We start from the raw sequence: 14,303 nt of genomic DNA, 5'->3' as shown, positions 1-14,303 counted from the left end.
CAAAAACATAAATCCAAAAGTTAATTTCTCTACAGCTTTGGATAGAAGAACCAATATGTTTATCTACTTTCAGCACTTCACAACAGAAAAATTAAGGATAGTATCACATTAAGAATGAAGTAATGCAAGTGAGCACAAACATATACCATAAAAATGGGAAAGGAAATCAGGTTTGATGATCTGGAAATGAAGGTTGCAGGATTAGTCTAATTTAAACCAAAATCTGGCCAACTAGATTGTGATTTGACAGCCAACCTCTCAACTGTGAGTCCAGCAGCTTAACCATTCCACCGTATCATTTCGTATCTTAAAAATGAATGTAACATGATATAAATGTTAATTCTATGCATTATTTCTTGGCGCCAGTGTTCCTAGAATTTCATTATTATAATGCCCTCCTAGTGCTCACAATAGTTGTCAACTTCATCATCTGAAGATGAGCATGTGGAATACCGAAGTGTCTCCATAACAAAAATGTGAACTTGTTTCGTAGTGAGTACAATGATTTACAGGTGAGTAAAAGTGAGTTTTACCATAAAATAATCACCTTTTATTTACTACATAAACAATAACAATAAAATATAGGACAGTTTAGTCCATACTCAACAATTCACATAATTTTATGTAAATATATACAAAACAGAGTAAACTAATTTAACAGTGCATTGTTTTACCCTCAGTACTGGTAGGCATTCTACCAAAGTAACCATCATTTACCTGATGGTTCACTCTGATTGACTTCAGTTAAAATTTTTTTTGAAATATGGTAAACTTTTGAAACTTCCACGACCACCCGTCTTTGGCACCTTAATGATTACTGTTTTACAGTTACTGCATATGGAAAAATTTACAAACAGGTCAGCCATTTAACCAACAGTTCACATATTACTATAATTTTTCCACTATGTACAAATAGTGATATAATACATAATATTTACACAAGATAGTACATCACAATACATTGCATTATTATTAGACTGCCACTGTCTGAATTAACAGTCCACATAAACATTTGAAAGTATGGACAAATTATTTCATATTTGAGCATAATTTCACAACCCATTTACAATACACAGAATTTGTAATATGTTGTTGAACTGTAAAAGCAGTCACAGCCAAATTTATTTTTATTCTCCTAATATAGGAAGAGTCCCTAACACTATAGATGTCTCATTCTAATAGACATATGAGCACATTTGGCAAGAATCTTCATCAAGGACTGTAATAAAAGCATTTGTGATAAAATGTTGTTAGCTTATCTAAGAATATATATGGAGATAAAACCTTCATGATGATCAACATTAAAATGGTATTTACTACCACCAGAGCATAATGATTTAATAAGTAACAAGATTCAGTGCATTTGTCCTTTTTAGAAAATAGAAAGCCCATCTCTTCCTGAGAGTATTATAAAATTTCATAGGAAAAGTTATGTCTCTCACTCTCCAAGGATCAGACATCAGGACTCACAGCATCATTTTCATCACAAATGAATTACTACAAGATGTCATTAACATTTGATGTATTGCTCTAACAGTAAAATTTATGGAATAAATAGTTTAACACAATTTTATATGCTGAATCAAATTCCATTTGGTTTAGGAATGTATGCTCCGACAGTATTATAAACCTATCCTCCACAGGTATTTTATGCGACGTTTACTTTAAAGAATATTCTCATGGTAAAAAATCATAGTATCAACATGATAGGTAATGTAACTCTCAGCCAATCATTAATTAAGACACTGATAATGGTCCTTTTTTATATTATTTCTTAATTATAAAATATTTCTGTCAAACTTTAACAGCGTAACACTTTCCTTAGGTACAGTCTACATACTCAAGAAAAGAGCTCAAAACTGTACTGCCTTTATCATTCTTTAGCACCATGTAAATAGTGATAATTTCAGTTTACTGAATAGTACACAGTACTACATGTGGTTATCAGACTTGGGTTTCTTTTCTCCCCCCTGCCACCCCAAATCCCTTCCCAGCCCTGGAAATGTAACTGCATGTTCCTTGCACAGTGTATCCCAAGGAAAGGCGCCTGCAACAAAAGAGAGAGTACAACAATGTAAAATGCATTAGATATGCAAACCCTCTCATGTTATATCTGATTCCTGAAGTTCCCTTTCCTTGGACCAACTTAAAATGAAGTTTCAGTCATCCATTGCTCAAAAATGCGTCGCACACAGGGCTAGGCCAATTTCGCTGTTCATCATCGCTCCACACATACAAAAATGCCCTAAAATAGCACATACAATGAATGTCTAGTATTTTCATAAAATTTCAGTGCTAAAATGCTGCATCTGGTTCGGTCTTAAAAGCAATGTGGTACTGCTCTGGTGTTGCTGGAGCAATGTGTTGTATGATGACAGGTGGACTGAGGATCTGTTGATCAGGAGGACTCAAGCCAGCAGAGAGGGGGCTTCCTGAACAGTGAGAGCCACCATTGGCTTGGTCTTGCTGCTGTTGTGGTTGCGGCTCTTGTAACTGCGGCGGAAAGTCACCTGCTGCTGCAGTTGCTGCCGAAGGGCTAAGTGGGGCAGGTGTTGGAGTTGCATCATTTGCTCCTGCAGGAAGTTCTCAGTTACAGAAATCCAAAATTGGAAAACATCTTTTGCAGAATACTTCAAGTGAATAACAAAAATGTATAATACAAGTAACACTTTTTCATTGAAGAAATACAAATTACAAATCTTGTGTGTATGTAGTCCATTAACCAAAATCATTTGGAATAATTTCAAAATAGTGAAAACAGGATGTAATGCAAAATAAGTGTCCATATTTTGCCACAATCTAAAATATACACTAATTTTCATACAGAGGGGGGGAAGGAGGGGATGTCACAAGAAGAGTAATGAATTATACAAAAGCATTTAACACAAAATTGAACTTGCAGACTACCTGCACTACAAAACGCTTGTATGATCTGTCCACAGCAGACAACTGTTTCAGAATAGAGTGCTGGTTAATGCAGAGAGAGAGAGAGAGAGAGAGAGAGAGAGAGAGAGAGAGATAGAGAGAGAGAGAGAGATAGAGAGATAGAGAGATAGAGAGATAGAGAGATAGAGAGAGAGAGAGAGAGAGAGAGAGAGAGAGTAGACACCTAGGTTAGCTTATTTAGTTGAGTGGTATCAGGCGTCATTTACTAGAAGAAACCCAATGGAATTTTAAGCACGTTAAACTAACACACAGTGACCAAATGGTTAACCATTCACTATTGTTTTGGCAACAATTTGTAACCAGATATTTAGTGCACAGAAGGTTCAACAAATGAGAATCGATGACTATGATGTAAGCTGGCACTTTAAGGTAGATAAAAATCCTAACTATGGCCTGTCCTTTCTGCAGTCACTGGAAATGATATGTGCACTTTTCCTCAATTGATCTGTAGTACACCATGTTGTTCAACGGTGTCCAACTTTTGCTAGCAATGAGACAGCAGACATTCTGATTTGGTGATACATGACGAAACATTATCATCCAGGAAACTTTCATAAAAGACACATTTTTGGATGAACATGTGGGCATGTTTCCTTCATTTAAACAGATAGGCATTACACTGTAGCAGAATCAAAACACGTTTTAAACAAAAGTCTACATAACCTGAGCCAAAATAACAAAACAACCTATTCCAGAAAGTAAAGATATAGATTACTGTTGAAGATCCAGAATGAGAAATGGCTCAGGAATGGTACATACAGTGACATGTGCACATGAACAAATGATGATGATAAAGGAAGATTGGGGGGGGGGGGGGGAGGGGGGGAGATAAAGGCATAAATTAGGTTATGTCTCCTCATTCCATTACATAGCACATAGCAATAAAATATATATCTTTTGGAAAAGAAAAGGAGACAAATGCAATACAATTACTGAACTATGGGCTCTGAAATTATGTGCAAAAAATCAAAGGACTGCAAAATAAGTCATTTTATTATTACAGTGTTGTTCACCAAAGAGGCAGTTAACATTTTATTGGGAAGAAATATTTGACAACTGTCTTTCATTTTTAACTGAAGTTAAATTTCTCTGCAATTAAATTCAAACTGCTGGAATTATCAGGAAAATTTTCCAATATGACAAACCACAGGGTTAAGTTCACTTAACAAAATTATTACAAACAATGACTGCCAGAAAGACTTAAGCCAAACCATCCAGAACTGTCTGAGATTAAGGTGGAATTTCTCTTCAAGTGGTTGTACTTTAAATTTAAGACCATGCATTTCTTGTTACATCACACGTTTTAGACATGTTAATGGAGTACACAGATCCAAAACTATACCATTTTCAAAACATTCACTATTTGAGGGGTAACATTTGATGTAACTTTATATAATGGCTGAAAGGTCTGGATGCACATATCTTACACAGAATTTTTACAAAACAATGTGCTACACTGGGCACAGCGAGGGAGAAAGGAATAAGGGTATCTGCAGAGAATAAACTTAACAACATAAATGAGAGAATTACATCAGCTAACAAGGGGACCTTGTGGACTGGCCCTCTTTAATTTCTTTGTACTGGTAAAATTTGGAAGTCAATGCCTGGACATGAATTCCAAACAGCAGTGACACAGATTTTAGAAAAAATTAAAGTTTTAAAATATTTCATAGCACCAAAGTCTTTGGATCTTACTAATAAAATTGCTAGTATCTGAATGCATAATAGCTATCTCTGGTAATCATAGAGTCGCTGGTTCTCCTAATTTTGTCCCCCTAGGAATGCCTGTTTTCCACAGTTGGTAACTAATGTTTAGCTTACACCCAAGTCTGACTTCCTTCCAATCTATTGTTAAGTATGTCATGTGCAGCACGTTTAGCTTCTGTGTGCATCAGGTACATATCACTAATAATGTTCAATCTCTTAAATAATATTTTACTTTCTATTTGATGTTTTGCATTTTAATACCAAATTTTGTTTCACTGTGAATGTAATTAATAATTAGAAATAAAAATGATATTCAGCAGTCGTCAATTAACATTTCCATTTGTTAATAAATATTTAATTTAAATCAAAGTAGTAATAAGCTGCTCTTAGTGAGATTACAAGACTTTTGCTATTCACTCAGAAACTGGCAGCTTATTATTAAATTATAGTAAGGTCCCCTTGTGAGACTGATGAATTCATGGGTAAACATTGTGTATTCTAGGTGGAACTCAAACTTATTCACCTTTTATGGGCAACATTCTAACAACCAAGTCAGTAAAGCAGTGCCTATGAAAGATGAAAATCCAGGCTCGAACATTTGTACAGGACACTCCTGTTCTCTCATGGTTTTACTACAGTGTAAACACTACCGCAAAGAGAAAGTTTTAGAATAAAACACAATGATAATCCATAATTTAACAACTGTCATTTCCTTTGCGATCTACCATATTACTGCAACAGTCAAAAATTCTAGTTTATTTCTGCCTGCAGTAATTCCTGGTGTGCTACCTGGGCATGTGCACCCAACACTTCTGTCTTCAAGTCGTGGCACTGTTAGCAAGTGTCTTGTACAATGTTCAGTTGCTCTTTCATAGGTAAGAACTGCTGTGTAAATATATCTTACCTCCAAGCAGCATTTCCTGAAGTAAACTGTCAATTCGAGCAACCCCAAACAATTTGGCAAACTGAATTTGCTCAATCATCTGCCAGTTAATTGACTGAAGAGCAGGTAGTGTAAGCAGAATCTCTCCAAAGCGACCTCTAGAGTCATACTGCCGGTCACTGATGTAGTCCTCAAGATTGATTAGTATCTGATGACGAACAGTTTTGATGCGTGCAGGATCGCTGAGTCCTCTGGCATCTACAAAATAAATGAAGATAGATTGAATCACTCAATACTAATTTACTATAATAATGTGGAGAGAAAGGAAGTTGGAAAAAAAATTTAATTCTTCAAGCAAAGTTTAACAAAACTTTAGCTGTGTCTGGCCTGAAATTGGAAGAACCAATTGGTTTAGGAATGTTATGCGGTAGAGATACAAAAATGTGGTGTCACAATTATTATAAATAATGATGGCAGATGAAATCATGAAGGAGCCAAAAGCACCTCATAGAGGAAGCAGACTAAAATTGTTGCTATTTCCCCACGAGATTGCATTATGAGGAAGGACAACTATATATACTAACTTTTTAAAAAAGAAAGAAAGAAATATTGTATAAATTGCAGTATGGAGAAAAATAAGACCATGTTTGTAACTAGAGCTGACAGAACAGAAAGGACAAATTAATATTAACAGACAAGAAATTGTAACTATGGGCAACTTTACATATCTGGGAAGTGCAAGGTGGAGGTTGAAATTACCAGAAGGGTAGCACAGAGCAATGCGTTTTATCAGTGTGTGAGGGGCTTAGTCTGGAGAAACGGTGTGCAAAAGAAGTGTAAGGGAGCTCTGGGCAAGACATACTAGACACCCATATTGACACACACATCCAAGACCTGGACAATGACAAGAGGGGAGAGTATAATCCAAGCCAGTCAAATGCAGTTCCTAAGTCATATTTTAGAGAATACAAGGAGAGACAGAGAGGAACAAAGATGTTAGAAAGGAAATTGGATTAAAAAGCTGAATGACAGCACTGAGATGAGGTGGTGTAGAGAGAATGAAAGGTGGAAGAATACCAAAACAAATAATGGAGACCATGACTGAATGCAAGAGGGAAATTCACAGCAAGATGGAAAACTTGATCAAAAGCAGTTTAAGGATAAGGAATTTGGACTGGAGCAAAAATGTTATAGAAGAAGAATGCCATAGGGACAGGGAAAAGCAGTAAAGTATCATGAATAACATGCTTGGTTAAGGGGAAATGAAGGCAACAAATGTTAACTTTGTTTTGCTACTATTTCTAGTATAAATGGAGCTTTTATTAGATTGTGTAGACATTACTTTCCTTTTTAGTCACTGACAATAAAACAGAGAACAAGATTTTACTCCATCTTCTGTGAGTTTCTTCCAAATTTCAGTATGTGTTTGATAACCATTTAATATCTATTACATGTAATATTTGGTGTTGTAATACATTGAGATTTTTTGGTTCATCAGATAGATTTGCAATTGTGTGTCCTTATGAGATGTTAAAAACAGTTTAACTTCACCTGCAGCCTAATGATATATCACCAATGTAAGAAGCGGTCAAAAAGCTTCCTTTTGAAGGCCAAATAGTCGGTAATTGGTATGCTAGCCAGTCTAAATCTTCGTGAATATTGAGGCAATCATACGACTGAAGTGCCAGGTTGAAAACACCTGTTTAGTAAAACACTGTGTCCTCCTGCATAAAGAAGTCCATAATTGCCTGAAGCACATCCTCATCTGACAGGAATCGTTCACCCTTAAAGTCCTTTTTTGTGACTAAAAGCATGGTAATCACAAGGGGAGAGATTAGGACTATAGTGCTGGTGCTCAAGAGTGTGCCACTTGAGTTGGCACAACTTCTACATTATGTTATTTGCAATATGGGGATTTGCATTATTATAGTTGGGACCACTAAAATTAGGAAAATAATAAATTCATTCGAAAGTTAAAGCTCAGACAGAATTTATGGCATTTCCAAAAGAGTACCAAAAGCTTGTTTCCAACAGTAAGTAGCATTCTCAGCAACATACGCAGTGGCTCACTGAAACAGGCATTTTTCTGGATGGGCTGAAATGTGCTATTGTTAATCCACTGCATAAAAAGGGTATAGGTCTGCTACTAACAATTTCCATCCAATCACACTTCTGACAGCTTTATTCACAATTCTTAAAAAAATTAATATAATCAGGAGTAGCTTCACATATTTGTAAAAATGAAGTACTAAACAAATGTCAGTTTTGTTTAAGAGAGACTTTTCAACGGAAAATGCTATACATGCTTTCACTGATCAAATATTAAATGCTTTGAATAACCGAACACCACCCACTGGGGAATTTTGTGGTCTCTAAAAGGCTTCTGACTGTGCGAATCATGAAATTCTTCTAGCTAAGTGTAAGTATTGTGGTATGAGTGGGACAGTACACAAATGGTTTAATTCATATTTAAATGGAAGAATGCAGAAGGTTGAAATTAACAGCATAGATAGTCTGCAGGAATCAGCAGAGTCCTCTAAAGGGGGTGGTATCAAGAACTGTGTCCCATGGGTTCAGTCTTCAGTCCCTTATTGTTCTTTCTATATTAACGACTTGCTGCTTTATATTCATGAAGATGCAAAGCTAGTTTTTTTTCCTGATGATACAAATATAGTAGTCACACCCAACAAGCAAGAATTAACTGAGGAAATTGTAAATAATGTCTTTCAAAAAATTAAGTGGTTCTCTGCACATGGAATCACTAAATTTTTAGAACACACACACACACACACACACACACACACACACACACACACACACACACACACACACACACACAGTTTACTAAGGCAGAATATTCAAAATTTCTGGGTCTGCACACTTATGAGTAATTGAACTGGAAGAAACAGCAAATGTTAGTGATAAATGTATCAGTAAATTAGCCTACTATGCCCATTTTCATTCACTGCTTTCATATGGTGTCATATTTTGGGGTAATTCATTATTAAGAGAAAAAGTATTTGTTACACAAATGTGTATAAGCAAAATGATAGCTGTAGCCCACACAGTGCCTCCTTGTAGACATACATTCAAGGAACTAAAGACACCCACAGTACCTTCACAGTACATATATTCACTTATAAAACTTGTTTATAATCCATCCCGATAAAAAAAATAAAAGCCAAGTGCATAGTTATAACACTAGAAGAAATGATCTTCACTATTCTGGGTTAAATCTGACTTTGGCACAGAAAGGGGTGAATTGCAATGCCACTGAAGTCTTTGCTCATTTACAAAATAGCGTATGTCTGACAGCCAACCAGCTTTTAAAAATAAATCGAAAGAATTTCTGAATGAGAATGCCTTCTACTCAACAGATGAATTTTTTACATATGAAGTAGTAACTGTAAAAAAAGAATTAATTAATTAATTTGTGTAAAAAAACCTGTTATAATGACATGTTTCATATTATTACAAAATCTCATAATCATTATTTTGGAACAAGTATTAATGTACTGTAATAAAACAGCAGAATGCCTTCTTGCTGTTTTTCTGTATGTTTCACCTTAACTCCACAGATTCTTTGTTCTCCAATGGATATCTACTGGTGTTTGTCCTTCAACTGCAAAGACCAGGGTAATAGTACATGAGTCCTGTTTGGATGCATTTGGTAATAATGTTGCCACAATTCACATTCCCACCATTACCGCAGACACATCGGAAAGATACAAATGCCACACTAATCCCTTGCCTGCAAGTCATTGCATATACACTGCAACACTGCCATCAAACACAAACTTTTTGATCTCCCCTTGTACCACAACCCACAAGAAAAGACAGTTTCATGTTGCTGATCTCATTTAGTTTTCCACGTATTTTTTACTATATTTAAAAGCAGTACAGTGTATCTGACTTTTTGCAAAGCCTTGTTTATGCTTGCGATGGTGCAACATAATATTCAGCACAAAAGTAAGGAAAACAGTTATAGAAATTTCTAAACTTTTGAAGCAGTCTCACACAGATAATTTCCTCGGTTGAACAGAGTGTTGGAAATGATTCTTCTGATTCAAAAGTGGTCATTAATCACTTTCAGATGGTATTTGACTTCAGCCAGTGGCTTTTACATTCATAACACCAAGGATTTGGTGGGTTACAACTGCTGTCTGCCATAATTTGAAGTAGGTTATAATTTCAATTTGTTCAGATCATGAGATTTTAACTAAAAATATTATCTGCAGTGTAATTTTGTGACTTATCTGCAAAAGGATGGAATGTATGTTTTCAATGAAGTCCTTGAAGAAGCTTCAGTTTAAACATTCTTGTGAAAGATCCTCAGAAGTGCAGTGAAAAGTAGAGACTTATGAACTGAATCAAATGTCAGTGACCAGAGTATGTTTGAAAAGGAGCTTGACAACAACCCCCCAACCAAAAAAAAAAAAAAAAAATGAATGGCAATGTTTATCCAATACCCAAGTGATGCTCACAGTTTTTTCCAAGTCAATGGCACTGTCTGCCTCAAGCTCAGGTAATCAACATCACTATTGTTCATGTGTTTTGAAAAGACTGATTGATTAAATTTACAAAGCGAGAAATGTGAGCAAATGTAAAATGTGAGAAAATGTAAAATGTGGGAAATAACACTTTAAAGTTTAAAGTTACATACAGGATACCACCTAGCATCTTTGCACTTTACATATGATATATGTACGTAATAGGCATTAAAATACTTATCAGAGTTTTTTTATTATATAATGAAGGTTTTTTATCTAATAAAAATTGCTCGTGTAACTGGGACTGATAACTGTCTGGGAAGTACAAACGTCTGACTATTTCCTTCATCACAATTTATGTTTTTCGGGAAGCACATGGCTGTCATTCATTATTTAAACAGTTAAACACTGCACCAGTTATGTATTTTTTTCATGCTTAGCAGGACGCATTTCGAGAATGGTTCTCTCATTGTTAAGTACTAATACCTAGGAAAGTATTTTTTGTGGTGTTTGTGTGTAATATCACAAAATATTTTTACTACACTTAAGAAGAACATATTCTCAAAACACGTTTTGCTCAGCATGGAAAATATGTAATTGGCACTTTTTAAACCAAAAAGATTTGATCAACACAAAGCGAGTGAAGATGTTAACTAGCAAATGACAAAACACACTAAATATGGTTCGACAAAGCTGTCACGACAATCACAAAACTGAGAATCTGCAGTAGACACAGTTTGGAAATGGTTGTGATTAGTCATGATATATTTATTCAGACAAACCTAGTTACTCCTATCAGGTACCATGCGAGCACAGCTTGGCAGCGGCAGGAGATAGGGCATGAATTGTTACAACTTTTACAAGTCACCTGTTCAAATCCACTGAGTAGAGCACCCTGAGTTAAGAAACTTAACCATGTAATGTTTGTACACAATACATGGTGACTAACATCACACTAGAATCATTTTAAGTCAGTTTTTTCTTCACAAACATTTTTTTTATGAAGCATAAATTGTGGGGAAATTATGAATATGTTTGCATAAAATCAGGTGCAAATTAACATTGTAGACGTAGGAGATTTGATGGGAGCAGTAAAAAAATTGTCGTAAACAGGAGGAGAACATTGATTATGGGAATGTAAAAGAGGGGTTATACTGCAGAAGATTGTATGAAGCTGAAATTGGTTTAAATCTGAATCTGTGATGCGAAGAAGACTAATTTCAGAGTGTGCTAGTCGTATTTAGATACACCAGAATGAGAAAAACAGAAGCTGGAAATTCTACGAAAATTAAAAAGAAAAACTGCTGTTTACTGTTTGTACCTCAATCTAGTTCATCCACTCCTTCATCCATAACTTATTTTCTGTAGGCCCTAACACAGAGAAGGAGCAAGTTCAGCCACCTAATTGAAAAGATTTTCCCTTGCTTTTGCACCTGCAAGCACCATTCCTTTTCGAAGTATGAGAGCTGCGTGCATAAGTGTATCTGCTGAGTATAGGTGACTAGTGGGTGTGCATGTAGTACTCCTGTCAAAGAGTACCAAAGGGCCCACTGAGCGTAATATCTCCATCGAATGGATGGATCACCATTAACGGTATTCCTCCACATCATGGGAGACTTGCAGAAAGTTTTGGAATTGAATCTAGGAGACTGGAGCAGAGGCTTATAATAATTAGGGTCTGCATGCCACCACCCCTCTTGTCCTGTCATAAGGGCAAAAGTAAAATAGCAACAGCTTGTGATGTACCCAGATGGTCACTCAGCGAAGTACTGGCCACGTCTGATACTGCTTAATGATGCTGTCATTTACAGTGTAAGGAAAATTATGTGTTCCTCATATACATATAATTGATTCTGAATTTCTGGATACCTCAGTTTCATTCAGATAATCCTCAGTAGTACTTATTGAATGGCACTTTCTCATTAAACACAAGAGCTAGAGGTCATACAATTTCATCACTGGCACCCAGGCAAGTGTGTGTGTGTGTGTGTGTGTGTGTGTGTGTGTGTGTGTGTGTGTGTGTGTGAGAGAGAGAGAGAGAGAGAGAGAGAGAGAGAGAGAGAGAGAGAGAGACGGGGGGGGGGGGGGGGAGGAGACAGACGGGGGGGGGAGGAGACAGAGGGGGCGAAGTAGAGGGAGAGAGGTGGGAAGGAAGGGGAGAGAGGTGGGAAGGAAGGAGAGAGAGGAGGGTGGGAAGGAGAGAGAGAGAGAGAGAGGTGGGAATGAGAGAGAGAGGTGGGAATGAGAGAGAGAGGTGGGAATGAGAGAGGGGAGTAGAGAGAGGGGAGGGGGGAAGGGAGAGAGAGGGGAGGGGGGAAGGGAGAGAGAGGGGAGGGGGGAGAGGAGAGAGAGCGGGGAGGGGGGAGAGGAGAGAGAGCGGGGAGGGGGGAGAGGAGAGAGAGAGAGAGAGGAGGGGGGAGGGGAGAGAGAGAGGGGGGAGGGGGGAGAGAGAGGGGGGAGGGGGGAGGGGGGAAGAGAGAGAGAGGGGGGAGGGGGGAGGGGGGAAGGGGAGAGAGGGAGAAGGGGGGAAGGGGAGAGAGGGAGAAGGGGGGAAGGGGAGAGACGGAGAAGGGGGGAAGGGGAGAGAGAGAGAAGGGGGGAAGGGGAGAGAGAGAGAAGGGGGGAAGGGGAGAGAGAGGGAGAAGGGGAGAGAGGGGGAGAAGGGGAGAGGGGGGAAAGGGGGAGAAGGGGAGAGGGGGGGAAGGGGGAGAGGGGGGGAAGGGGGAGAGGGGGGAAGGGGGAGAGGGGGGAAGGGGAGAGAGGGGGGAAAGGGAGAGAGGGGGGAAAGGGAGAGAGGGGGGAAAGGGAGAGAGGGGGGAAAGGGAGAGAGGGGGGAAAGGGAGAGAGGGGGGAAAGGGAGAGAGGGGGGAAAGGGAGAGAGGGGGGAAAGGGAGAGAGGGGGGAAAGGGAGAGAGGAGTAGGGGGCGAATTTCCAAGGGCTACACTTATACTCCATGAGGTTGAAATATTCTAAAGTAATAATTTCTTATTGTTTACATACTTAATGAAACTAAAAGTAAGTACTCACTTGGGTCAAAGAAGACAATCGCCTTGAGGCATGCAAATTCTGTGTCATCGATCTGGACCTCGCTGAAGGGTTTCACAAGCTCATCCATGACACGGTCTCCAACACGGCTGATGTCCACATCTGGTGATACGCCCGCTTCTTTAAAATGACCTGTTGCATCATGTATTTGCCAGCCCAGCTCCCACCACAAGCAAGCAATATGAACAGCCAATTAAGCATGTTCCCACACTTATTATTGCAGCAGAAATGAAAGAGATCTAAAGGAATATTGAAGGTGGGATGTGATGATGTGCTCCAGAGTTTTAAGAACATTTCTTTACTAGAGATAAATGATTTATTCAGTAAAATCAAAGTAAGCTCTACATTTTACTGTGTAAGAAAGGAACAATATTTTTAATTATGGTAGTACAGATAGCATGCATAATTGCATACCCATAGTCTCAGAGGTAACTGCTTTATTAGGCTGTCCCTTAAGAACTGAATCCAGAATACAAAAAATTCAACAGGAGGGGAAATTTGCATTCTCAAATTAACGTAAGAAGGTAACATATTGCACGAAACTCTCACTGATTATTTCAGATCTTCTGTTTTTATTCTGTAGTTATTCCACAAAGATGAATCTTATATTCTTCCATGTTTTAGTACATCAAAGAAACCTCTCAAGATCATGAATAAAACTTTTTGTACGCTGTAACATCATATATAACAGCCCTTCCTCCCTCTAAGTCCTCTGTTACATCATTTTTACTATAAAAAGGGAAGTACGGAACATAAATCTATAAGATTTATGTAGAATTTGAATGTAACAGTAATCCAATAAGTTTCCAACTGATAAAATACTGCATTCCCTGCTTAAACTACGTCACATGTCTGTTGCTGCTCATTAGGAAACTTAAAAGAAAATTGTCATATTGTGTCATAAGGAATTTTCTTGTTATCTTCAACAACATAGGAGAAGATATCGGTACTTACCATAAAGGTAACATGCTAAGTTACCAACAGGCACAATTAAAAGATACTTACACATAAGCTTTCAGCCACAGTCTTCACCAGAAAAAGGGAAACACGACACTTTTCAGGTGTGAGCAGCTGAAGTTGGCAGTCATGTGCATGACATGTGCTTCCTTGTGTGAATGAATGGTGTAGGTTTCTCTTTTTCTGATGAAGGCTGTGGCTGAAAGCTTATGCGTAAGTACCTTTTAATTGTGTCTGTCTGCAACTTAACATGTTATCTTTATGGTAAATAGCA

The 14,303-nt window shown here is 37.8% G+C and overlaps 1 protein-coding gene across 6 annotated transcripts in view; it reads right to left on the bottom strand.

Annotated features, from left to right (window-relative positions):
• Positions 1-527: 527 nt before the first annotated feature.
• Positions 528-14,303, bottom strand: part of LOC126483732 (hepatocyte nuclear factor 4-gamma) — a 220,339-nt gene continuing 206,563 nt past the window's right edge. For 4 of the 6 annotated variants that reach the window (XM_050106845.1, XM_050106840.1, XM_050106844.1 and 1 more), the window contains 3 exons: positions 13,055-13,204; positions 5,558-5,794; positions 528-2,573 (listed from right to left, as the gene is read on the bottom strand). In XM_050106845.1, coding sequence (XP_049962802.1) covers positions 2,296-2,573; positions 5,558-5,794; positions 13,055-13,204 — 665 coding nt within the window. In that variant the 3' untranslated portion in view covers positions 528-2,295. The remainder of the gene's footprint in view (positions 2,574-5,557; positions 5,795-13,054; positions 13,205-14,303) is intronic. The other 2 variants (XM_050106841.1, XM_050106842.1) reach the window with 2 other exon arrangements.

This window comes from Schistocerca serialis, chromosome 6 (genome assembly GCF_023864345.2).
Source record: "Schistocerca serialis cubense isolate TAMUIC-IGC-003099 chromosome 6, iqSchSeri2.2, whole genome shotgun sequence".
Lineage (NCBI taxonomy): Eukaryota > Metazoa > Arthropoda > Insecta > Orthoptera > Acrididae > Schistocerca > Schistocerca serialis.
The sequence above is the reverse complement of the archived record's forward strand: the minus strand, read 5'-3'. Positions and strand labels throughout refer to the sequence as shown.